General features: G+C 39.8%; 1 protein-coding gene across 4 annotated transcripts in view; it reads right to left on the minus strand.

The window, feature by feature from the left end:
* Positions 1–27,648, minus strand: part of SHC3 (SHC adaptor protein 3) — a 154,953-nt gene extending 127,305 nt beyond the window's left edge. For 2 of the 4 annotated variants that reach the window (XM_039852137.1, XM_039852136.1), the window contains exon 1: positions 27,223–27,648. In XM_039852137.1, coding sequence (XP_039708071.1) covers positions 27,223–27,300 — 78 coding nt within the window. In that variant the 5' untranslated portion in view covers positions 27,301–27,648. Of the gene's footprint in view, positions 1–26,844 lie in introns of all 4 variants that reach the window. The other 2 variants (XM_039852133.1, XM_039852134.1) reach the window with 1 other exon arrangement.
* Between the last annotated feature and the right edge of the window lie 6 nt (positions 27,649–27,654).

A 27,654-nucleotide genomic window follows, 5' to 3' on the forward strand; every position in this document is an offset into this window, starting at 1 on the left:
CAGAGCCTTGCTTTCCTTAAATCTCCTTTTTGGATTTGTTGTGAGTATAAACCCACCTGTAAAGTATCTCAAACAGCACCTGGCATACATGTGGCTTGAGATATCATACTATTCTTTGTATACTTTAGACCAGGTTCCTAGGGGTACCTTCATACATGTAGCTAAAGGCTCAGCTACAGTTCACACTTAGCTAAAAATGGCATGCATTTCAGTGTGTTTTATTTCTTCAAACTCTAAATCACCTTGAGAGTCCCAAAACACTATGTCTTTTAGCTCCTCTGTTTCTGTGATAAGTCCTGGACATACAGCCCCCAGCTAGGACATCGAAACATCCCAAAGCTTAGGCAACTGATGGCAGAACATTGGCGAATGGACCCTGTGAGAAGCCAAGTTCATGATATTAAAATAAAATCATTCCAATCAAGTTTCTGAAGGCTTTCTTCAGGAAACAGAGAAATATGGGCAAACAGTGTTGTTTGTAAAAATAATAACTCAAAAGCACAGAATAAAATTAGCTTTCTGAATGATAAATGTTAAAAGCAAAAACATCTAGGGGTGGAGACAGAGTTCTTGTAACAGAAGTAAGAATGTCACTGATAGAATAAACTGAGCTGGCTTGTTCAAAAATTCAAAGAAATAATGGGGGTGTGTAGGCAAGAAATCAAAGCCATCACAAAAAGCTGCAACTTACAAAGACCCTGAAAGAAAACTCAATTCATCCAGAGCAAGAAAATAACATGAAAATATTTCTCTTTCAATGCATAAGAAAAGAGTGATAACCACCAAAGTACTAAGACGAAAGCCATCATTTTGTAAAGTCTTGATAAAGATGGCTCTTTGCAACTGTGGGTCTGAACTGGCTATGAATGAGAGGAAAGGGCAGGGAGCTAAAAAATGAGTGGGGGAAGATTAGTCTAGTCACAGATGTGTCACCCTCCCCAGACTCTGATGCTTCCTCTCTCTCTTCTCATCCTGGAGAGCCGTGAGATGCCATCTTAGAGGTCAGGGAGAGCTGGAGATATGAGGGAGCCATGGCCAAGAGTGGGCTGAGGGTGACACCAGAACTGTCCATGCAGCTCTGGCAGCGGGTCTGTCCTTCCACTGGCACTCTCAGAGAAAGAAGGGGATAGTGGAAAGGGGGAAACACTGTTAGAGCCAGAATTACAGAAGGTCCCCATGGGATCCAAGAAGTTAAGGAAGGAGAGGCCTGGGTCCAAGAACAAAGGAAAACTTTCTGATATTCAGGGCTCACAGGCAGGGGAGCTAGGAGGCCAGAGGATGCTCAGGCACTCACTGAAACCTGAAGTAACCCCCAGGCCTCGAAATGAACTCACTCTTGCTGGATGCTCGGGACTTTCAGGACTGGGTGCAGAGCCTTTGCAGGGCAACTTAGCGTGTCATTATTGTTTTGTACTGCAAAACAATACTCAAATACATTCCTAGGTCTCCCAGGCCCTCAGGCCACTGACAAAGTCTGGAGTGTCTAAGCAGAGCCAAACCCTTCCTGGGGCCTTGTGGGCCACTGGGGGTCTTGAGCTCTAGTGTGTATTCTTCAGGGCTATGGCCAGACCCGAGTTTCAGTAAGGATCCATCTTAAAAGGTATTATTTAAAGAAAGACAGAGTACAGCTTGAAATTCCACGATCCTGAGAAATAGTAGGGTAAATCATAATAAAATGTGTGTGCAAATGCTTAAAAAAATATAAAAAGCAGAGTCTTAGCTTTCATTTAAAATAATAATAATCTAAACAAATTTCTCCTTTATCCTCATGTTTTCTCTGCCAATCAAACACACATTTACACTGTATGTGTGATTATATAGACAAAGTAATGTAGGGAGGAGACGAGAGAACTAAAATGTGACATCAAGCTATATTCAGAGACTGCAATATGCTGATCAGCCTTACAGCCAGACGACTGAGGAAACCTGCAGAACAAAGGAAATTTTCTGCTGGGATTGCTAACAACTCATTTCCCACATTGTGAAGGGAAAACAGGTAAACAGAGTGTTTAAGTCGTGCCCTACACAAAATAAACACAATCATTCATTCCCTATGGCTAAAACCATGGGGTATCTATGGATCAAAAAGGCTGGGAACTGCCAGCAGGCCTTTCGCACTACATATTCTTACCCTTTCTTGCTACATACTCTTATCCTTTCACGCTGTATGCCCATACCATCAAAGGAAAATGAGTAAACAAAGTCCTTAAACTGTAATTCATAGAAATTAAGAATGATATATAAAAGTGTCTTTTTCTCTGTTCATCTTACTGTCTATGTCTCTATCTCTGTGTCTCTCTGAGTATCAGGCTCTCTGCCTCTGAGAGGAGACCACGCTGTCTTTGGAGCATTATCTCTTCTCTAATAAACTTTCCTTTGACTCGAACTCTAGCATGCATTTGAATTCTTATTTGTGCTCAGCCAAGAACCATCTCTTGGTATAGGGGAATTTTCTTGGTACTTATGGTTATTTTCCCTGTCCTTCATCAAAAGGATGTGATAAGATACAAACCTGGGGTGCCACAGGGAGTATGCTAAGGGAGAAAAGTGGTCTTGTTCTTTTATTTCACACTTTTCAAGACTGCTGGAATTCTTTTTTCATAATAAGTGCAATAAGTAAGTGCATTACTCTTATAATAAGAGTATTATTTTTAAAATATGTATAACTACACAGAAAATAACTTCACTATATATATAAAGAAGTTCAAAACAGTTTTTTTTGCTTCAGAAACTTCACTTCTGAAATTATAACAGAGGCCTGGATCCTAATTACCCCTACTCCTTAAAAAGCTTCATGAACAAAGATGCTTTGTCAACTGTTATTTATAAGAACAAAGAAACAAACTAAATGCCCCTTAGGAAACAGAGCTCAGCGTGGTCAAGCCACTAAATGGATTTCGTCATCATTACATATTTATGAAGATTATATAATTACTGTGGAAAAGGATGTAATATTGTCTATGAAAACCCAAATTATATATACAGTATGGTTATAACTGAGTCTTTGAAAACCTACATATAAAAATGGAAGGAAGAATACCAAAATGCTAATTTAATCATAAGAGCGAACATTTGTTCAGCATTCACTATGTGCCAGGCACTGTGCTGACCACTTTGGGCGGGAGCCTTGCACTAGCCCCACATAACAGGTACTATGACTAACTCCATTCTACGGTATGGAAATGTAGGTAGTATGAGGAGGGACTTTCTAGAAGACATCAGATAGCCACCAAACGTGTGAAGATGTGCTAAACATTGCAAGTGCTCAAAGCTTTACAATTAAAAGCCACAATAAGAAAATGAAAATTGGCAAAAATTGAAAAGTTTACTGACATTAGTTTTGGTAGAAATGAGAGGAAACTGTATTTCTTATTTACTGTAGGTGGAACCAGAGTCAATACAACCTTTTCAGAAAATGGCTCAAAATATAGATGTGCATTCTTTTCTTCTGACCCAAAAACTTCTCTTGTGAAAAATCACTCAAGGGAGATTCACACACATTTTACAAAAAGACACGTGCAAAGATTTTCACTGTGTAGTTGTCTGTAAAAGAAGTTAAATAAATAGTGGTTGATCCAAGCAGTAATTAAAAATAAAAAGATGACTCTCTTTTTGGAAAAAAAATCCAAGGCAAGTAAAATTAATAATAATAATAATAATAATAATAATAATAATAAATTAATAATAATAATAATAAAGCTAATTTCAAGAAAATATGCCTACTGTGATACCATTTATGTTAAAACCAAAAAAGGAAAACCCACAAAACTACATATTTCTAGTGCACATATGTCTGCATATATGCATGTATAATGCACAGAAAAAAAATTTCTGTAAGAATAGGCCCCAAACTGGTAATTGCTTTGACCACTGGGAAGGAATCTGATACATGATGGTGGTGAATAGGGACTTTTGTTTTTTCATTCTATATATGTCTTATGATGTTAACTTTTTACAATAGAAATGTATCAGTGTATTACTTGTGCAATTTCAAATAATTATATTGCTAAAGGGCAAATAAAACAAATTTTGCTTAGAGTGATGGTTCACAAACTGGAAGCACCTAGAGAGCTTGTCAAACCCAGAATGTTGCTCTCCCCAATCCCCCATGTTCCACACCCCATCCCTACCCCAGAATTTCTGACTCAGTAAGTCTGGGTGGGGCCTGTTGCTGATGTTTGGTTAGAGGCCACACCTGGGGAACCAGTGCCTTCGGTGAAATGATAAGCTTACTGTGTCACTGGGGGGAGCCAGGATTTGAACCCAGACCACCTCAGATCAACCATAAACCTTGGCTTTGATCAACTACCCAGGCCTATCTTTGTATGGTGGAATTAAGGGGGATTTGTTTTATTGATGATTTTTTAAAATAAATATTTAAAAAAATAAAATATACATATATATTTTTAAACATACTTACTGGATTTTTAAATAGAATATCAACTCATCCTTAGAAGCCTGAAACTATACTTTGTGTATTTTCCAAAATTCTTAAGTATTCTCCCATTGATAATGCTTTTAAAATTACGTAACAAGCTCTCTTTGTCTTAATAAAGTATCTGCCTGAGACAGAGAATTCCTGGTGTGAACCTAAGCTGAGCTCTGAACAGCACTCAGCTCTGCTAATAAAGGTTCTGGGCGATGTTTGCTGTCTGAATGCCCACAGCAGCCTCCTTGCTCCACTCAAATCTCTAGTAGTGGCAGGAGAGTGAATCCCTAATTACAGTGGAAAACAGAAAAAGGGGCATGTTAGTAGACCAGCCACATGAAGGATCCCTGAAAGAGAAAAGCCTACCAGAATAGCACTGAAGAAGGAAGTCACAAACATAATGTATACAGCAAAGGGTGAACACAGGAACACTGAGAAGCACAGAGAGCACCAAGGGAATATTGCCAAGAGATGCTTGTTCTGGCTTCATCCTGGTTCCTGAACTAATCCTTTAAAGGAGAAAGTGATTACAATGATTGGCTTAGAGTAATCCAGACCAGTCCTAGAGCTGGGCACCATTTCTGAAACACGTGCAGAAGTAGCAAATGGACGCCAGGAAACTGACCACGCTGAACACCAACAGCAGAGAAGTACAAAGAGGTGGGATGAGTAGAAGAAAATGTAAGAGACACAGAAGATGGATCCAGACATTTCAACATTCATCAAATATAAGATGCAAACATAATATTATAGAGGAGAGGTAATAAAGAAAACTTTCCGAGAACTGAGGGCCGAAATCCTCCTTCAAGATGTTCTACCAAGTGCTAAATAAAATTAAAAGAATAAACGAGCCAAAAAACTTCCATGTCTTGGTGTAATATCAGAACAACAATAGTACAGAGACAATTCTAGAATGTTCAAAGGTAAAAGTATTTCATTAATTAAGAAAGAATTAGAGAGAGAAAAAAATGGCGTAGATGATAAAGGCTTTGTTTATTCCTCTGGCAACCAAATCAAAGTTGTGACGGAAATAAGGAGCAGCAGCAAGGAAAAATCACCTGGGATGAACAAGCCATACAGCTAGGAAAAAATCCAAGAAATCACTCTGCAATGGCAGAAGGTAGGATGCGGCAAGGACGCAAGGCTGCCTGAGATGGAAGCCACAGCAGCGGCAGCAGCAGCGGCAGAGGCAGACACCACTTAAAGGGGCCGTGTCCGCGAGTGGATTTTCATGTTGAGGGACCTGCCCACTCTGAGCACCAGTGCCGATTTGGCTGCATGCAGAGGGCACCAGGGACTTACTTACAGGGAGACATTGTCAGAGTGAGGGCCAAGTCAAGACTCATCAGTATAGAAGTGCCGGCGGTATCCATTTTTCTCTCTTGAGCCCTCCCCCCACCAGTACACCAGACACAGCGCCACCATAGCCGTGACATCTGATGCCATCAAACTGGATAACAGAGATCACTCCACCTAGAGGATTCCCTGAAATTCCACCTTCCCCAACTCGTGGCCCTACCCGAGCCACATCCAGCTGTATCCTCAGTGAGTCAAGTGCTCCTTACTGAGTAGTGTCTAGACTCACACTGGAGGCAGTTGGCCTTGGTTTCTGGTGTCTGGTGTGGCCTTTTGAAGCAAGTATAAGCACAGCATCTGTGGACTGCTTGCTGAATCTTAACAGGTGGCTCCAGAGAGGAAGAAGCTTGGACTAAAGTTGACTTGCAGCTGAACCCTTCTCAGGACTGTGCCACCGGACACCTACTTCACAAATCCACACTAATAAGACCAGGAGACTTAGAAGCTTTGCTTAGTACATAGAAACAGGCACAGAAAGGCAGCCAAAATGGGAAGACAAAGAAGCAGAAGCCATATGAGAGAACAGAACAGAGATCCAGATATAATGGAGTCAAGTAATCTAACAGATGCAGAATTCAAAACACTGGTTATAAAGATGCTCAATGAACTTTTGGGAAGTGTAGAGAACTCCAACAAAGAGATAAAAAATAAATAAAAATGTATAATGGAAATTACAAAAGGGAACCAGTCTGAAATGAAGAACACATTATCTGAGATAAGAAGTATATTAAATTGAATAAACAAAGGAATAAACAAAGTGAATAAAGAAGAGGATCAAATGCCTTATCTAGAGGATGGGAAAGCCAAGAACACAATCAGAACAGCAAGAAATAAGATGCCAAGACTTTAAAAATAATTTAAAGAGAATATGGGACACTATTAAGGGTCCAAATATCCATCTGATTGGTGTAACTGAAGAAAATCAAGATGTTGAACAGCTGTTTGAAGAAATAATGATGGAAAACTTTCCTAATCTGGTGAAGGGAATGGATAAAAAACCCCAGAAAGCTCACAGAATTTCAAAAATCAGAGATCTAAAGAGGCCCACATCAAGATATATCATAATTAAAATGCCAAAGGTTAAATGTAAAGAAAGAATATTAAAAGCAGCAAGAGAAAAACAGATCATTACTTATAAGGGAACACCCATAAGACTGGCAGCTGATTTCTCAAAAGAAACTATGCAAGACAGAATGGCTTAGCAAAACATATTCAACAGAATGAAGACCTAGGATCTACAACCGAGATAATTTATCCAGCAAAGCTATCATTTAGAGTTGAAGGACAGATAAAGAGCTTCCCAGATAAAAATAAGCTAAAGGAATTTATCACCACCAAACAGTATTACAGGAAATGTTGGAGGGACTTTTTTAGGAAGAAAAAACCTGTATCAAAAACAAGAATAAAGAATTGTAACAACTACATTTCTATCAATAAGTACTTTAAATGGAAAAGAATTAAGTGTTCCAACCTAAAGATAGAGTGGCTGAATGGATAAGAAAACAAGACCCCTACATATGAAAAGGAAGGGGATGGAAAAAGATATTGCTTTGATGGACCTAGAAGGTATTTAAGCCAGACAGAGAAAGATAAACACTATATGATTTTACTTATATATGGAATCTAAGGAATAGAAAAAACAAACTAATCAAAAACAGACTCACAAATAAAGTGGACAATTTGGTGACAGACAGAGGGGAGAGGGCTTTAGGGGGCTGGGAGAATAAAGTGAAGGGTTAAAGAAGTACAAATTAGTAGCTGATGGATGGTCACAGAGATGGGGAGCATGGCATAGGGAATGCAATTAGCATTAATACGTTGGCCAGGTGGAGAGTCAGGGGAGGGAAGGAGCAATTGGGAAGATCGTTTTACAAACTATATAGATGTCTAACCAATGTACTGTATACTTGAAACTAAAATAAATAAATTTTTTTCTAAAAATTAGACATAACAATGTGAATGTACTTAAAGCCACTGAACTACACTTAAAATGGTTAAAATGGTAAATTTTATGATATGTACATTTTACCATAATTTCAAATACCTAGATGCAGACTACTTAGGAAAGGTTGCATAAGAATGTCCTACCCTCAGATAATGCGGAAACCTGTACGAGAAAGTGCCCTTCCACCCCCGAATAACAAAGCTCCTTATCTCGTTAAGAGCACTTTCTACATCCGTCCCCATGGACCTCTTTGTCTGTTTGCACGATGCCTTTCTTCACTGATTTATCATGTCAGAATGCTTGGCACAGAGAATGTGAGAAAGCCATGTTGCCAAAATTCAAAATTGAGAAAATGTCAACCTTTAAAGCTCTCTGTCATTGTTATCTCCTCCCTCCCTGTCAACTCCCTAACACTCAAGCTTACCTCCAAAATATTGAGTTAGTACCATCATCTCCAACCCCAGCACAGCCTCCAGCACCCCTTTACACATTTTGTCACCCAGAGGAATCTTCAGACCTGTGTCTTTATTCTTCTTCACATCCCTAATGCCTCAGGTGTAATGGGCACAAAATAAATGCTCATAGAATGTATTCACCAAAGGCTAAAGACATTAAGATACTTTCAACATCCCTCCGATCATCAGAACTAGAAAGCTTATAACAAACACTTCACTTGATAACACAGGAATCTCATGAATTATAATTTTTTCATTAACTTTTTATTTCACTTATTAGCACCAATTTGTAGTGGTTTGTGGTATATCATGTGCTTGAACATTCACTGTTTCCCTAAAATTATTCCAGAATTTAGATATTTTGCTGTTAAATAGGCCTTTCCCCTGAACTATGTTAATTCAATTGAGTGTCTATGAGCGTGTATTGCAGTTAAAGGGCAGTGAGGAAAAATAAATAAATATGAGGCTGATCCTAACAAAGAAAGGTAAAACAAACAAACAAACAAACAAAAACATATTTACAGCAAATACCTCGGTAATTATTTCAAAATAACAAGTTTTTTAAATTCAAGAAAGAAAAAGTAGACCATAAACCAACATTTTCTCTGTTTTCCTTGGTGTCAATTTTTTTTCCAACTAAAATAGTAACCCAGAAATGGATACAGGTAACTTTCAGTTGGGGCTAAAGGTACATTTCCTAAAAGAGCAATAAATTGACATTCTCCAAGATGAATCACACGCTTAGAGTTTTCCAATGATTGATTATAATTTTAAGATGAATATATACTCTATGAGTGAACTACCTAATCTCTAAATATAAATGTCAACTGGCATGTGCACTGTTAAGCCTAGTAGACCATACTTACACAATATAACTTTTATTTAGTGCTTCTATGAGCTGAGCACTCAGATATAAAAATGAACAAGAAAAACCACTGACTTCAAATTTCAGTCTTCTGTCTTCTGTTCTTTAAAAAGCATGAAAGGCACATGTCACTTTCTCTTGTTGGCAATGATAAAGCCCTATAAAACGTGCATATGTTTCTGCATCCGGTTTTATAGTCGGACAAGAGCAGGCTTTGCATTCATACAGACACACATCGTGGTTGACCACCTGTGTTAATGTCAGCCAATCACTGGACCTTTTAAGTCTGTTTCCCCATCTGTAGAATAGGATTACTGTGAAGAATACAGGAAACAGCATGAATTTTAAACAAGGCATCATATTGTGCATAATTAATGCAAGTATATATCCTGTATTCTGGACATGAATTCTTCATCCACAACACATTCCTGTGATAAGTACTGTATTACCAACTGGCTTTTCATAAAACTTGTACCAAGTTACATACCTGCTCACCATGTGTTGAGAGCACATTTCCCCTTCCCTTTTGCCAATTCTGCAGGATATGATTTACTTTTACTTTGTTATAAGAAGAAACATGGTCCCTCCACATACCTCTCCCTAAGACCTTTCACACTGTGCTCCTGATAGCTAGAACTCCTTCCTCTCCCGCTCTTCTAGATAAGCGCTGCTTACATTCAGACCACAGATTCCTGATGAAGTCAAGTCCTCACCTACCTCTACTTCATTTTATTTAACATGGCTTCATTTTTTGTAATTATTTTTTATTGAGATACAATTCACGTGCCATAAAAATCCATTCTTTTAAAGTGTATGACCCAGTCATTTTTAGTATATTCACAATATTGTACAACCATCACCACTATTTAATTCCAGAAACCTGGAAGGGACCCATTAGCAGTCTCTCCCCATCTTCTCCCCTCCTCCAGCTCCTGGCAACCACTGATCTACTTTTTGTCTCTACAGAGTTGCCAACTTTGGACATTCTATATTAATGGAATTATACAGTTTGTGCCCTTTTACGTCTGGCTTCTTTCACTCAGCATAATGTTTTCCAAGTTTCTTCCATGTTGGAGCGTGTCAGTATTTCATTCCTTTTTATAGCCGAATACTATTCCCTTGTGTGGATAGACTCCTTTTTGTTTATCCATTCAGCAGTTGAGTTGCTTCCACTTTGGGGATATTGTGAAGAATGCTCCTGTGAACACTCATGGAATATGTGTTTTCAGTTCTCTTGTGTATATACCTGGGAGTGAAATTCCTGGGTCTTGTGGTAACTCTATTTAACATTTTTAGGAATTGACAGTTTTCCAAAGCAGTTGCAGTATTTTACATTCCCACCAGCAACATATCAGATCTAATATTTTTACATCCTCACCACCACCAACACTTGTTATTGTCTGTCTTTTTTATGTTAGCTAGTCTAGTGGGTGTGAGGTGATAGCTCATCATGGTATTGGTTTGCATTTCCCTAATGACTAAAAATGTGAGCATCTTTCATGTTATTACTGGCCATCTGTATGTCTTCTTTTGGAGAAATGTCTATTCAAATCATTTGCTTATTTTTTTATTGGGTTGTTTTTCTTTTTACTGTTGAATAGTAATAGTTCTTTATACATTCTGAATGTCAGTCCCTTATCTGACATATGATTTGCAAATATTTTCTCCTATTATGTGGTTGTCTTTTCACTTTCTTGATAGTGTCCTTTGAAACACAAAGTTTTTTATTTTGATAATGTTTATCGACTTTTATTGCTTGTGCTTTGGGTATCATATCTAAGAAACCATTGCCTAATCCAAGGTCATGAAGATTTACCCCTATGTGATTTCTATGAGTCTTATGGTTTTAGCACTTACATTTAGGCCTTTGATCCATTTTGACTTAATTTTTATAAATAATGTGAGAAGAAGTCTAACTTCATTCTTTTCTATGTGGATATTCACATAGATGTCCCAGCACCATCTGTTGAAAAGACAATTCTCTATTGAATAGTCTTGGCATTCTTGTCAAAAATCAATTGAACATAAATGTACAGATTTATTTCTAGTCTCTCAATTCTATTCCATTGATCTATACTGACAAAGAAAGAAATTCAAAATCTAAAGGGAAGTTTAAAGAGTTTATTTGAGCCAAGGGTTGAGGGTCAGACTCAGAAGCAAAAGTCTCAAAAGACTGAGAAAATGCTCCAGAGAGTGGCAGTTTTGCAGTTCACTTTATACATTAGAACCAAAGGAGAAGACATAAGAAAGGTTGCATGAAATCCATTGGTGGCAGACTAAGAAGGTGGGAGAAGGCAAAGTGGAGAAAACTCTAGGATTGGACAAAAAGCAAAGGGCAGAGATACATATTTCTTTTATATTGGTGGGTGCAGGACAGTTAATATTGAACATACATAGTTTACAGAAATATGTGGATAAAAGATAACAATGAGAAACACTGGGGTCATTTCTTCCCAGGGTGTTCATTTCTAGAGGTCTGGAGAAGGGTTCATTCTGAGATTTTAAGTATGTTATCTTAGGTGCTCAAGGTAAAGATTAATCCATCATATCTGCCAGGTAGCCGCCTTCTCATTTACAATATGACTATACTTAGGCCAGTATCATATTGTCTTGAAATTGGAAAGCGCAAGTCCTCTAATTTTGTTCTTCCTTATCAGGATTGTTTTGGCTATTCTGGGCATAGTTGCATTTTTTAATTATTTGATCAATTTTTTAATTATTCAGTCAGTTTCTGATTTTCTCACCAGAATGTAAGCTCTGCCAGAAAGGCAGAGACCATATCTGTTTTTTTATCCCCAACTACATCTTCAGCACCTGTACAGGACCTGACATATGATATAAACTCAGTGTAATTTATTGACTAAGTTAATGAATAATTGAATACTCAATATTTCTAATGATAAATATTGGAACAGCCTAAATATTCAAAATAGAAAAGTGTTTAAGTAAATTATAATACACTAATGGGACAGGATATTATGTAACCATTAAAAATCATATCTTCTAAAAATATTTAACGATTTGGAGAATCATTGAGCCTGATCTCAATTTTGCATAAGTGAAAATAAGAAATGAAAAAAATCATGGAAATTTTAAAAGAAGTTATCATGGAAGATTGTGATTATAAGTGATTATAGTTATCTTCTTTTATGCTTTTCTCTATTTTCTACATTTTCTGCAATTAGCATGTATTGCTTTCATAAAAGAAAACTAAACATTATGAACTGAAAGTATCCATATTCATTAAGTTGTGCACAGACTTCTGGATTTGCAATAATAGTCAATGATTCCATTTCTAGAATTTTGTTAGTGGAGCCAATTCTTAGTGACTTAAATGGCTTCAGATTCTATCACAGGAGGAGGCCACGTGTGATGAATTATTCTTGGGGAAATCAGGGTTAAAGATGTGGGGTGTAAAGTATACTATAAACAAATTCCTGCCTGAGTCTCATCTTTTATTTGGTGAATTGTCACTCAACAACAGTTGAGAACCCAAGGCTCAGAGAAGGCTGTGAACTTCACCTCTTTCGTCCAAATCCCCAATGGTAACCAGTGCACCTGAGCACATATAAGCACTACTACCCATGCTATCACAGAGTTTGAATGTCATCAACTTATGGAATGTGTGGCAACTTTAAATTCAAGCAAAATTCTGAATTCAAAATTCAAAATTCAGAATTTTTATGTTTAAAATAATTTCTAGCATTGTTAAACTTAGCTGCGACCTAACCATCTTAGCAAGTCCACCACAAACATTTGTGTTCAACAGCACTGTCTCACAAAATTTTCAAGTCAACCATACCTGTTCTCCATAATAGATAACATGTTATATGTAATTCTATCTGGTATTGTGATTAAATAATTTGAGGTTCCAAATCGATTTAGTGACTTGATTTAGTGATGCTAAAGTTAACATTATTTTTTATGAGTGTGTATATATATTTGAGAAAAGGAAAACTCTGGATTTCATCAATTAATTTGCCTAATCTACTTTATACAGTATCATATTTTGTATTATTAAAGTTTTAGATTTATAAAATTTTCTCTGAAAATAATCTTTAATTAATTGCAAAATTATTATCCACACTAGAGGAATGAACTGTGCTTAATTGTACTACTTTGGCCAATATTTTTAGTTTTGTTTTGTTTTGTTTTGTTTCATTTAAAAGGTCAGGGATATAAACTAATCAATGGTTGCAGAGGGCAGAATAGTGGATAGCCTTGGAAGGTTGCTGATTGGTTGAGGCATGAGGGAGCCCAGTGGGGCCTGGTAATATATTTTAGATCTTAGTCAAGTGTTTACATGGATGTGATGTGTGTGTATGTGCTCACTGAGCTGAACACTTAAGGTTGCATGGTCTAATATGTACTCAATAAAAAGAATAAAAGATATTGCTTCTAAGAGAGCTCTTGAAATTACTTTGTTTTTAATGCTCATCTTTTTCTGGTAAACAATATCTGTTGAGTACAAAAATTCAAAAATACACACATCAAAGAATTAAAATTGTTTATAATCAACCCACCAGAATAACCTGGCATTACAATAAATGTTGTTTTCAGCCCTATAACATCTCAGCTTCTTATCACTGGCTTATAAGGCACCTATGGCAAACTCTTTATCAATACCCATCAACTCTGACACTGACACTGGAAGCTGTGGATGCATAGACACCATGCATCCCCAACATAGTCTGTTTCCAACATCAATGCTTCTCCCTCCCAAAAAAACTCAAATCCAGCTGCTGGTAATTACCTTGTCACTCACCCTTCATGACAGGATCATGCTGTTCCTGCTGCAGCCTCAAAGATACTTTGCAGAAGTTGTGAGGCTAAGACCCCAAAATAGGGGCCAGGAAGAACACCAATCGCTTTCAGCTTCTATCCCACCATGTCTCAAAAGCATGTCTACCTCTCTGGCACCAAGAACGGCACTGCACCATCACTTCTCCTGGAAAGAACTCACATGAGCTATGACACAGAGTTGGAGTCACAATCTTGTGATATGACAGTACTTTCTCTCTCAAATAAAGCACAGAAATAATGAACTTCTTTGAAAATGGAGGTAGGCCCTGAGTCAAGGAACTTTGGAGAGTTTAGCTCTGGGTTCAACAGTAAGGCCATAGAAGTTATAAAAAGCAAACCTTCAGTAAGTGTCTGCCACCTGCCAGACACTGTGCCAATGCTATACAAATGTTCATTCACTAGACTCCTCCTGATGACCCTATGAACACGGTGCTGCAGTCATCCCCATTTTATACAGGGGACTTGAGCCTCAGATGCACCTCCATATAGTAGACATCGCTTGAGGCAAGTGGAAGATTAAGAGTTAAGTATAGTTGCTCATATGTCCAGAGAACTCAGGGATACCTGTGTGAGGAGTGAAGCCAGAAATGTGTTTCCAGTGCAGTGGGCACAAAAGTATGTGAGGAGTGGATGGTCTTGTGTGAATAAATGGTTTGGGTACTAAAAGAGAAGATTATTCACTTCCAGTTTCCTACTTCTTTTGTCAGATTTTTTTTTAACTCCCATACAGGGAAGAAATTAGCCGTTTGGTTACATCTGAACCCTATGTCTAAGTTTCCTCAGCTAGTGCAACAATTCTCTTAATCTTTCATCTCACTGAGAAAATCGTATTAATACAAATGCCATATAGGCTTTCATCAAAAGAGCAAAGATGGCTTTATAAATGTTACCCGGTGGCGTGTGTCATCTGCTTCATTTACGACATGGAAGCTGAGTCAGAGAGGAAGTATGAATGGGGTTTGGTTAAAAGTAAACCACTGTGCTTCGTTTCATCTGAAAAATCACAGCAATGCAATAGGCCACATCTGCTATTTAAAGTCAAAGGAAAAGAGGGAAGAAATATTCCAAAGATACACATTGGTATTACAGCTGAAGCCATGTTTTAGCTAATGTGTGAAGAAGGCCAAGTTGACCTACTCTTTTTTGTTCTAATGCATCACTATTTACACTCTTACCCTCTGACACTAGGCTAGCTGCTTAGTCCTAGGAAATGTATTCTTTCCCCTTGAGCATTAGTTTTCTTCACCTTCCCCACCACAAAAATAAATAAATTATTGGACTAGATGGCCCCCAATGGTTGGCTTAGCTCCTCTTCATGCAACTGAATTCCTTGCAGGCTTAGTGCCAACAGCTAAGACCCCAGTCCAACACCTTTCCTGCTGACTCACTGAGTTTTGGGCCCCAGTCTCAATGCTGGGCTTCAATTGATTGGACCAGACTGTATCTGAATGTCTGGCTTTGTGTTCCAGTCAGTGCCACAGCCCCTTTGCCCAGAGCCTGCCTCATTCTCCTTGCTCCTAGGAAGCAGCCATCAACTGTGGTCTACACAAGAACAACTGAGAACAGGGCCAGGCTATCTTGGAAGACTTATCATGGCTACAAGATCTGTTAAGATTGCTCCTATTTCATTCCTGTTATTGATGATTTGTATCTTCTCTATTGTTGTCAGTCTTGCTGGTTTCTCAATCTTATTGATTTTTTTCAAAGAATCAGATTTTTGTTTCATTGATTTTCTGTTTCTCATGTCATCGATTTCTGCTTTTATCTTTGTTATTTACCTCCTGTTGTTTGCTTTGATTTTATTTTGTTATTTTTAGTGTTTTCAGATACACTTATTACTGGTCAGAGAACTTATTTTCCGGTGAAAGCATTTTGGGCTATAAATTTCCCTCTAAGCATGGTTCTAGCTGCGTTCCACATGTTTTGATATGTTATAGCTTCATTTTTATTCAATTCCATGTATTTTTAATTCCTTTGTGTTTCTTTTGTCACACAGGATATTTATAGGCATGTTGCTTACCCAAGTGTTTGAGATTTTCCTGTTGCCTTTTCTTACTGATTTCTAATTTGAATACATTGTAGTCAGAGAACACCAATTACAGTTGACTCCTGAACAACACGGAGGTTGGAGGTACCAGGCCACCACACATTCAAAAACCCATGTATTCCTTTTGACTCCCCAAAAACCTAACTAATAGCCTACTGTTGACCAGAAGCCTTACTGCTCACAAACAATTACACACATTTTATATGTTATATGCTATGTTGAATGTTATACATCATTCTTACAACAAAGTAAGCTAAAGAACAGAAAATACTAAGAAAATCATAAAGAAAGAGGAAATATATCTATAGTATTTATTAACCCTTGCAGTTCAAACTCATGTTGTTCAAAGGTTAACTATATTTTAAATTTGGTTAAATTTGTTTTATGGCTCAAGATACAGTCTATCATGGTGGATGCTCCATGGGCACTTGATAAGAATGTTTATTTTGCTGAGGTTTCATGGAGCATTCTGTTTGTGTCTACTAGATTACGTTGGTTGATTATGTTTTGTATATCTTTGCTGATTTCCTGCATGATATCTTGTCAATTGCCTAGAGGAGGCTGTTGATGTCTCCAACTATAATTGTAGATATACACAAACATTTCTGTACTTGTTTCTGTTACAAGAACAGGTTCATACTATACATACATTGCATCATGCTCTTTTCACCCAACAGTGCCTTGTGAAAAAATCTTTTCCAGTCAACAGTAATAAGACTCTAATTCACTGTTTTCAATAACTGGATGTTACGAATGCACCAGAACTCATTTCACAATTCTATGGTGGGACATTTACTTCTTTTGATGGGTGGCATTATTCCCAGTGACAATTCCACTGGCCTTCTCAATTGCAGTTCTGAGTTTTGATGACAGAGGCTGATGACTTTGGAAACTCATAGCAGTTGAGTGGCCTATAGTAGGTCATTAGGCTATGGATGGTAGTGGCGAGTCTACATTGAGCCTTTTGATTAAAAAAAAAAAAAGTGTGATTCTAAAACTTATCAATAACACTGCTTGTAGATCATCACAAACATGCCATAAAGAAAGCCCTATCATCCTTTCTTGGAAAACAGAGCAGCTGTATCATAGACAAAGATGAATTTATATCTCAGTAGTGTAAGCATGTGAACTAACACCTAAATTATTCTTATGACAGGACAAACTTCAAAAATAGAATGTATACCAACAGAAGCCAGAACTACAATTCCACCAAATTCTTTACATGAACAGTCTCTTATATGTAATTTACAAACTAGGATGTAAACAGATAAGAGAATCTAGGAGATAATGAGATCAAGACTGTTGACAGAATAAGAAGAGTTTAGCTTGGAGAGGAGATGCCTAAGGGAAACGTACTTCAGCTCCTTCAAGGACTGTCACCTGGTAAGGAAGGAGATCAGTCCTGCAAAATGTCAGCCAAATGTAGCAAGGTCGTCAAGTACAATAAAACAAGGGCCGGTACTGGACTGGTCCCTCCATTAAACATGGAGTATACCTACACTAAAAGGCTACAGTTTGTGTTACTGACCTACAGCAGCTGACTGCACTTCCCTCTGACTGTGGTTGGTCTGCAGTAGAATGTCTTTCCCAACCCCTGGGCAAATGCCATACCCACAGCCACTTCCAGAGCGATTCTCACTTGGATTCCCCTGTCTTGAACATTCTCTCTCCACTTCCCCAGATCTGTACTGTCTTTCAGGACCCAGAAAAACTCCTACCCTTCTGTGAAGCCTTTCCTGATAACTCCAGTCCACCATGGGTCTCTCACCTGGTCATTAGCACCTTATTGAACATGATTTTTTTTCTTTTTAAAATGGAACAACTTTTCCTGCTCAGCTGGATCTCAAGTTCCTCTTGGAAAATTGCCCTGCACCTCTTTCACAATCTACAATACCAAGAACAAGGTATGTAATAGAACCCTTAAAAAATACTTACTGATACATTCATTTCCCCCATTCTTTTTCATAAGTCCTTGTGCTTTAATTAGAGGTGGGGGTACGGGGGAGTGTTCAGGAGTTTAGCTTTCTGTTTGGAAATGTCTTGGTGAAATCTGGCTATACAATATTTTAACTTAATAATAATTGCTCATGGCTCTCATTAAAGTTGATTCTCTTACAGAAAACCTCCTACAATTAGCTTTAAAGAGAAAGGCCGAGAAAAAAAAAAAAACGAATTAATGGGTCTGCTATCGATGCTTCTAATCTATGGAATAGCCTATAAAGACTTTGGATGGGCTTTGTCATGAATACCAGTTCACAGAATGAACAATTATTAAGGAGCTTTTAAAGAGAACAGTGTTCAAAATGTGCCTCTTTGGAGTTACATTCTTCATCACCAATATATAAATAGGCCCAGAGGGCACTCTCCTGACCAGTATCCTACAACCACCTCAATCCCTCCATCGGTACGTCTTAAGCGTTTGTCACAGGCTCTTTTCCCAGGGAAGGCTTGGGAAGGACTGCTGACCATCTTTCCTCCAGGTCATGGCCTTATGTCGCGACCTGCATGGATAGTGTGGATTGAATTGATGATACGAAAGGCGAATCCACAGAGCTGTGGAGACTCTGAAGAGTGACCACTAACTCTGCCCTCATGAGAGAGACAGAAGGAACAGCTGCTGGGTCTTGATTGCTGACAGAGCTCTATTCTGGGTGAAGTTGGGGTGGAGTGAGGGGCCAAGAGCAGGAGATTTTATCTAAAGCCAAAAAGGCAACTGGTTTGGGAGAAAACAAGGTGTTTCACACGATGGACTGTTGCGGGGAGGGGGCAAGGGATGAAGTATGAACTGTAAAAGCTTGCATCTCATAGCGAGGAGTTTGGATTGAATTCCATGAGCAAAGCTAGCAACAGAGCTTTTAATTAGGAAGATGAGACATGTATTTTACAAAGACAAATGATTCACCACATTAACAGAAAGGGGGTGAAAAATGTATATTTATCTCACTAGCTGCTGAAAAAACCTTGAAAAAAATTCAACAACCATTCCGGATTTTTTCTTTAATTTGGAAAACTAGAGTTGTAGGAAATTTTTCTTAACTTGTAAAAGTGTACATCATAGTAACTTTCCTCCTCAGTGGTTGAATATAGAAGGCCTCACTCTGTAGCCAGGAGTGAGAAAATGACCTTACCAATAGAATTATTATTGTACTCCAGGTCTTGCCAGAGGAATAAGAAAAGGATTAATATTAGCTAAAACTTATTGTACATACAGGCAAAAATATTTGCCCAAGTGGAAAGATGCAAGTATAAGAATGTTCATTATATTATTATCTGTGAGAAATTGGAAACTATCTACATGCCTAACAATAGGGAACTGTTTGAATAACTATTAGCACATCCATATATTTGAATATTAAGCAAATGCCAAAAAGAATGGAGCAGAATTATAGGTACTAATTTGAAAGATTTCCATGGCATACTAAGTGAAAAGAACAAGTCACAGAGCAATATATGTAGCATGCTTTGCTGTGTGTTAACAGAAATTTTAAAAAAAGATAAAAAGAAAGGAAGAAAGAATGTACATGTGCATCTGGAAATATAAATAACAAACAGTTGATGGTGATTATCTCTGAGAGAAAAGATATTAGACGTATCGGAAGTGGAGTTGAGGGGGAACTTTGAGACATTTCAGTGAAACTATATATTTTTTTATCGAATTTTAAAAAAGAGACTTTCCCAAAGTGATAATCTGAAAACCAGTTAGTTTTTTGTAATAATCACAGCAAGAAGTGGTGAAAGCATGAGTTAGGACAAAAGGAAAGCAAAAGAAGGAAGATTTGAAACTCTGCTCAGTAAAAATGTGAGTTTAGTGATTGAATAGATGTGATAGTTTTAGAAAAAGGAGGTACTCAAGGGCTGCTGTGCAGTCCCAGATTTGGGAAGGGGACGAACAGTGACTTCATGTACTAGGGAACAGAACGCAAGTGGGGGAGGTCATGAATTCACTTTGAGGCACGCTTCACTTAAGGGACCCATGAAACAGTGGGTGGACCTGTTGCATGGAAAGTAAGAGATCCAGCTCTGAGCTCAGTGTAGACACTGGTCCAAGTCACCATCATCCCTCTTGATTGTCTCCTAATTGCCTCTACTTTCATTCCTGCTTTTCCAATCTGTTCTCCACAAAGAAAATAGAATAATTTTTCAGAAAACATCCAGTGGCTTCCCACTGCATTTGCCTGGTGCTGGCCTCCCTGTTAGGACCCCACTCCCACCAACCTTCCAAACTCAATACACTCCAGCTTACTGGATACTGAGTTTCTATCTCTTCCTCCTAGAATGAGCCCTCCTCATATACTCATGAACTAGCACATTTGCACACATATCTCACCCATCTTCCTGGGTAATTTCTACTCACCATTTGGGGTTCCATTTTGATATCATCTTCTCAGAGAAGCCATCTTTGACTTCCACATCTCACCACCAACATGGTCCCCCAGTATTTTCTCTTATCTGTCTCCCCCATTAGAATCAAAACAGCAGGAGGCATGCCTGTTTAATTCATCTCTATATCCCTATCTTCTAGCACAGGCCTACTCAATAAACTCAATAATCACTAATTGAAATAAATGATTAGCATATTAATGGGAGAACAAATTAATGAATAGATGAATGGAGAGGTAAGACTGTTCATAAACAATCTGGAATTAGAAACGAGAAGAAAAGAAGGCTGCACAAAAACTAAAGAGGAAAATCTCCACAACAGATGCTGGAGTCTGGGAGAGATGCTATGGGCCAGCAGCACCAGCTGCTGTGGGGAGGGGGAAGGAATAGAAAAAGAAGTGAAATGGAGTTTTAGATTTTATAATTAAGGGGTCGCTGAGGAACCTCTTCCAGACACTGTCCATAGCTTGGGAGAAGTCAGTTGTTGCATGTCTGAATAAATAAGGAGAGGAAGTGAAACGAGGACGAAAGAGGTATGAGAGAAAATAGATGCTTGGAGAGAAGGCTGTTTTAAGGTACAAGAGACCTAAGAAGGAAGTCTATAGAGATATATTTTTTAAAAAAGGTATTAAGTACTCAAAACTCAACACTTCCTAATAATTGTATGACATTTTACTATCGTCTACACTCTTGGAGTTAAGACTCTGCCAAACAAGGTCCCTTCCGCTCTCCCAGCTGCAGCAGGGTAGTAGCTATTTACACCACAAAAATTGGCAAACAATACAAATCATAATGTTTTTTGACCACAGAGCCAGGTGTTGACTATTTATCAGCACACTCCTGAGTGTCTTAACCAAATTGATAAATAAACAAGAGTGAAAATAGAGACAATAAGAGGACAGGAGCATCTAGGCAGCACTGGAACATCAAAACCCACCCTCCTGGTCATCGTTTGATGAATCTTATTTTTTTCTCCCATATGAATTAATAAGTCACTCTGCAAACAGTGCTGTTATCTGTCAAGCAAGGCTGTTGCTACTTCCAGTGGAAAAATCACAACCCAGTTCTTTAGATAGTGCAGCCACCATGGTCTCACAAAGAACAATCCTTTAAAAAGCAGTGTCTCTAAACCAGAGACCATTATGAGGGTATGTAGGGGTCCTGCATGGGTGAAGTGGGCAGAAAAAGCCAGGGATGACTAAGGTTGACAGTTTCTAGCAGTTACATGGATATAGACAAAAGATAGAATTTTCTCAAAATGTAAGCTCAGGATAGATTCAGGTGCCCAATAGCACCTCTTCTGGCCCATGGCCCACATATCTTCCACTCGAAGCCCACCTTCCTGATAGGAGCCCAGCCTTGGCTACATTTGTACTATACTTACTTGCTCTTTGCTCTCTACTTTACTCAAGGCTGACACATAGAAGCACACATCAAAATGCTTTCTTAAAAATCCACGAAAGCAAGTCTTAAATTGAGAAAACTGTATCTATAAATCACAATTTATAAATTAGAAAAATATATATATGATTTTTCCATTTTAGTGATGATACACCTTGATGCAAAAACATCTATTTTCCCTCCTGGGGCCTCTGTCTCTGGTTGGGATTCTGTACCACAGACACACAGAATGCCTAAATTTCCCACCAGGAATGGGTGGGTAAAGGGGTGCTGATGGCCATTAGCTGACATCTGCTGAAGCTGGGTGCTGGGTGCTGTGGGTTCATTAGATCATTCTCACTATTTTTTATGTTGATGTGTTTTATATGTTGTATGTACATTTGAAAAATCTCCATAACAAAGTCTTACATTTTATTTTTTTTTTTTTTAAAAAAAAGGTTTAAAATAGAACCAGATGAGTGACACTGCAAACATGTCAGGGAGTGTTTCTCTGGGGGCTCCAGAGCCTATCTGACATGGGTCCTAGCCTCCTGAGGCTTTTCCTCTCATCATTCCCGCTTATAGAAATAATTCAGTGTTGGGAAAAAATTTCTGTTCACCTACATGCCCTCCCCGCAGGACTCCTGGGGGCAGGCTCCTCTCCTGCTGAATGGGCTGTGGGGACATAGATTAAGCAGCAGCTTTCTGCTGGGAAAGCTCAGAGGTCCAAACTGAGGCCAGTGGGAAAGAAAATGAGTGGGAACGTGACAAGTCCTAGAAGGTAAAGGCTCTTCGGTGTCCAACATGGTATGGCCAGTGGTCCCAGAATGCGCACACACAGGAGGGGTGATCTGTCATTGAGGGGGGCCAGCTCTTCCACACACAAAAAAAACTGCTGAAAACAGTCATGTTTTCATTGCTTCAGCCCAAGAGGTGAAAGCACTCTGTTATTCTCTTTGAGGGAAAACATCAAGGGCCCCAGTTACGTGGCATTTCTGCGGAACACCAGGTGAAGGGCCAGTTCTTTCTCAACAGAGTAGAACTGTGTTGTGATTTTTCATTTTTTTTTAAACAAAAGTTTTCTATTTGGACAAGGGACATTAACAATGTTTAATATTTGCAAAGCAAAAAGCAATAGTATTAAACACACCATCCATAGTCTAGATTGCCAAACAATTAGACTGAATGGAATTTGACAAAGTTTGGATGAATTCTTTGCTTGTTTTTCTGCCTATTCAATAGAAAGATGTGAGGAAAGGCTCCTTTGAGGGGCTTTCACTTTAGGAAAACAACATATTCAGGTGACACACCAGGATGGCTTCAAGTCTAAAATGGGCAGCATTATAACAATGGGCTCTGAACATTTTTCTCAGAAAGCCTTTGCTTTGAGGGTTTCAAATATTCCCATACTGATGGGGCATGAGAGACCTAATGACAAGGTGAGGCCCTATTCCACCCCTTCTCCATGGTTCTCTTTCCGGCTTCTAGGTTTCCCTACAGTTCCCTACAGGAGCCTGGAATCATGGCTTGAAACCCAGGACACACTGGAAGGTGACAGAACTTGTCAGACCAGCTGTGCAGCAGCAAGGCCAGGCTGAGCCCAGAATCCAAGGGCCAAAAACTTCATGGATGCACTAAGCTGCCACAAGCTGCCCTGGCAAGAGCGGAGGCTGATCCCAGTAAAAGGTACTGGTCATGCAGAAATAACAAGATTCAAGAAAATGCCAGCTTGCCAAGATAAGCAGCCACTGGTCCTCTCCTTCTAGGCACCTGATACCCAGATTTTCAATTACTAGGACTTTGCTTAAATGATATTTTTCATATCTTCCTCAAAAATATGACATATGCTCAAAGATAACAAAGTAGGGAGAGGAGCAAGTAGTTACTCTTTATAGGATTGAAGTTTCATCAGTAGCTTATCTTTCAGAATTATTTTCTCAAACATGAATATAAAAGAAATGAATGATATAATCAGGTATTTCTGGAAATATGACATTTACTATTTTCTAACAAGAAAGAAAATAATCACTGTTCAAAATCATCACAATGATTTGTGTGTGTGTGGTATGTATGTATGCGTGGTGTGTGTGTATAGTGCGTGGTGCACCTGATTACCTTTGGAACCTGCTAAAGACCAGCAGCAGCCCCAACAGGAACTTCGGGTCCTAGCCAGCTTAGATTCTCGGGCAATAAAACCAGAAGGTGAACAACAGCATGATCAATACTTTGTATTTCTGTCAGCTTTGCAGGTCCAAATTGAAAATAGTTCCAAAATGGAATTGTAATGAAAATATCATTGTTCTTTGTTGCTGGATTTTCCTTTTCTGACTATCAAGAAATATTTTCTTTTTCTCTTTTTTTTCTCTTTCATGTCACCAAAAGTAAAAGCCCTGTATCAGGCATACCTGGGTGTGTGGCGTGGTGGGGAGCAGTGGGAGAGTGAGAGGGGAGTTACAAAGTTCTTATGATGAGGCCTCTGGACATCAATACAAACCTGGAGACTGTGTGTGTCCAGGCTTCCTCATTTGTGTAACTCATGCTGTCCTAAGCCTCAGACTGAAGTGATAGTATGAAGGACAAAACACATGCTCTGAGCTTTGAATTCGACTGCTGCTCAGGAACCTTGTCCACTTTTAAATTTTATATCCTTCATTAATTAACATTACAACCTGCTGTTCCAACAGCTTGATGTTTCCTAAATAATCAAAACCCACCAGCCTCCATATTTTACAGTTTCCACTTTCATGTAATTGAATTAAGTTGAAATATTTCTGAATAATAAATCTGTGTATAATAAGCTAATATCGTCTGTAGATAGGGTTTTCTATGAGGAATAAAATCTATAATTATACAGCCTATGGCTTTGCAGGTAAATTGAAAGCTTTGGCGTTTTCCTTAATTTAGAAATGAATTTAAATCAAAGAGAATAATAATTCTTTCCCAAACCCTAAGCCTTTCTTTAGATTTTAGAATTGTACAGTGATGTTAAAAGATTGCCCTTTTCTATCTACTAGAGATCTTTAAAAGCAAAGATACCAATAAAACTATTCACGAATCAGCAAAAAGACGAAATTAAGATTTTTTTTTCAGTTTTGTGATTTTTCAAGAAAATATGTTCATGGTTTTAAACTCAATATGAGCGGTGTGGAAATGTACACCAACAGAGGGCCACGCGATCCTGTAAATCAAACGTGTGCTCGAGAAATTGTCCTTTAGCATCTGATCTTTGCTGTGTGATTTCAAACTGCTCCGGGGCAGCCTAAGCTTGTGTTCATATGACTCCATCGTTTACCGCTGAGGACAGACCATTAACGAGCCATGCTATGCGCTCCAAATCATTGCAACCCTTTAGTTGAGGAATGACAAAGTGACCTCGAGCCCCAGGAGGCTCTGAGTAGACCCAGTCCTCCACCTATTTGAGTAGCTCTGCTGGACTGTCACAACCTTACACCAACAAAATGGCCCAGCAGGGCAGACTTCTTTTAGTGGTTCATCATTACTCAGCTACAACAACCTTTAGAACCTTTAGAACTATCTTCATTCTTCAAAAAGCAAGAGCAAAGCACTAATCCAAGTGAATGACTTTTTTAAGGAAAACTTTAAAGGCAAAAGTTTGATAATTCTCCCTCCATTTGAAAACTACCCTCCACTTTCAACGTGACAGGTATAGAAAGCTTTGCCAAGGTCAATTTAGCTATTTTAAATGTAGGCTTTTATTTTTTTAGCTATATTGTGGTGTTTCTGCTTAACCTCAAAATTGTCAGGGTTTTTGTTTTGTTTTGTTTTTTCTTTTTGTTTTTGGCTCCTGGTTATATATGTTAAAGAAGGAATATAAAAAGAATATTTATTTTCTTTTATAATAAACTCAACCAAGTGTGTATATTTTATGCTAATTTACATTCCTTTGGTAAAATATATTAATCAATTTTCAGAGGCCAAGATGAAGATTAAATTAAAAGGCAGCCTTTGAGGCCCCATTTTTAACATTCATGATTACAAAGTACCTTTGTCAGTGCTTTTTAGGTAATTAAAGGTAATCTACAAAGTTACTGTTTCCTTTAATATTCTGGTTCCAAAATTACCCAGATACAACATTTTACAGAAGATGTGGTCTATCCGATTTTTAAATTGGATCTGTAGCCAGTATGCACAGATCTCAGGTGTCATGCAGGTTTCTCAATTGACAACACCATGGGGATAGATTTGTCTCATTTCTTTTTAAATAAAAAGTCATGCCTTGGGGTAACTAGGATGAAATAATGCACCTCTGACCTCTCCCCCTGGTCTGGGAAGTCTGCCCATCTGTAGAGCCAGCGCTGTGATAGCTCCCTGCTCCCTGAAGGCAAAACAGAAGTGTGTGGCCAGGCAGGGACAGTTGGTCGGTGCTGGTTATTTGTTCCTTAAATAACACAAAATACTTGCATAAGGGAGGAATTTTATAGACCACATTGGTCATGATTTTATAATTCTTTGTGTTGGAGGAAAAATCTCCTTTCCAGACTGTGGCTGCAGATACCACAAGCTCAGCCCCCTTCAGCCTGTTTAAATGGAAAACTACCGTCGGGGGCGGGGGAGGGCAACAGTCCTCAATTTTCCTCCTGCTACTATAAACCTAAACCTGTAGGTATGGGATGAAAGGCAGACACTGAGGAAAATCTTGCTGGGTAAGAAAGTACAGCCTGTCTTATATAAAGCAAGACAGCATTTGGCCTGCACGGCCACGAGCTGGAAATTCTTGCTGTGGGGGAAGGAAACCACCCACCCTGCTGCCTGGGGCAAACACAGCACAAGTAGTGGCACCACCTGCATTTCTCACCGCAGGAGCTGTCCAGTTCTTCCAAGTGTGTTCGCTGTGTCCTGGGTAGGCCTGACGCACAGCTGCCAGGGATGTGGGCCCACATGCAGATGGGGGGGGCGGAGGGGGCACAGATCAGACACATGGCAATGCGAAGTGGCGAAGGAATGCCAAAGGAGTGAGGCCAAAGGAAACTGGGACAGAGTGAGGTCACGACCATTTTTAAACCTTCTCCCAATGGATGCGCAACGAATGCGTTTGTGGTGCCCTGTCCCGGCTGCCAGGGGAGCTGGCTGAGGAGTGCGCACCTCCTGGCCTCCAAGGCGACCACCGTAGCGGACGCCCCTGCACCCGGGCATCCACGCCCGGCTGCCCGAGCCTGTACCTACCTTGACGACGTAGGTGACTCCAGCCCCCAGCACCTGGTCGCTGGCGGGGGACGCGCGGGGCGGCGGCTCATCGCCGGGCCGGCCCTTCCTGGAAGCGCGCATGGCCGGGGCGCGGGGGCCGGGGGGCGCGCTGCCGTCCGGGGCGGCCAGGCTGGGCGCGCTGCAGCTGCCCGAGAGCCGCGCGCCCGCCCGCTCCCTGGCCGCCGACAGGCCGCGGAGGCCCGAGCTGGAGAGTTTCAGGTGGGACACCTTGTGGAGCAGGTGGCCCAGGCTACCTGGGCCATCGTCGGGAGCCTTGCGCAGCGCGTCTCCGGACACCAGGTAAGGGGCCGCCGCCGGGGCCGCGCGCGCCGCTGAGACCTTGCCGCCGCCGCTCACCGACAGGTTGTGAAGAAGGTCATCAACCGATGTCACCGAGTCATTCCTGAAACGGTTGTACTTGGTGCGTGGAAGCATGCCCCTCCGTGGGCTCACCGCATCCGGCCGGGCGTTGCAGGTGCGGGCGCGGGCGCGGGCTGCCGCGCATAGCAAGCAAGCCGCGGTCCCGAGGCGGACGCAGCGGCCGGGACGGCGGCGGGGTCTGGGGCGCAGACCGAGGCGCCGACTTCCCACCGCTAACACCCCGCGCCGCCGCGGCCGCTCAGCCCCGGCCCCGGACGCGGCTGCTGAGGGCGGCACGCTCGCTTTGCAAAAGTCATAGTTTCCTCTGATGAGCGCCCAGCTGCTTGGGGCTGCTCACAGCAAAAGCATGACTCACTCCGAGAGGAGACCCTTTCAACAAAGGCTCGGTGAGCACTGCAAATCACTTCC

Source organism: Pteropus medius, unplaced genomic scaffold, assembly GCF_902729225.1.
Source record: "Pteropus medius unplaced genomic scaffold, Ma_sr-lr_union100, whole genome shotgun sequence".
In the NCBI taxonomy this organism is placed as follows: domain Eukaryota; kingdom Metazoa; phylum Chordata; class Mammalia; order Chiroptera; family Pteropodidae; genus Pteropus; species Pteropus medius.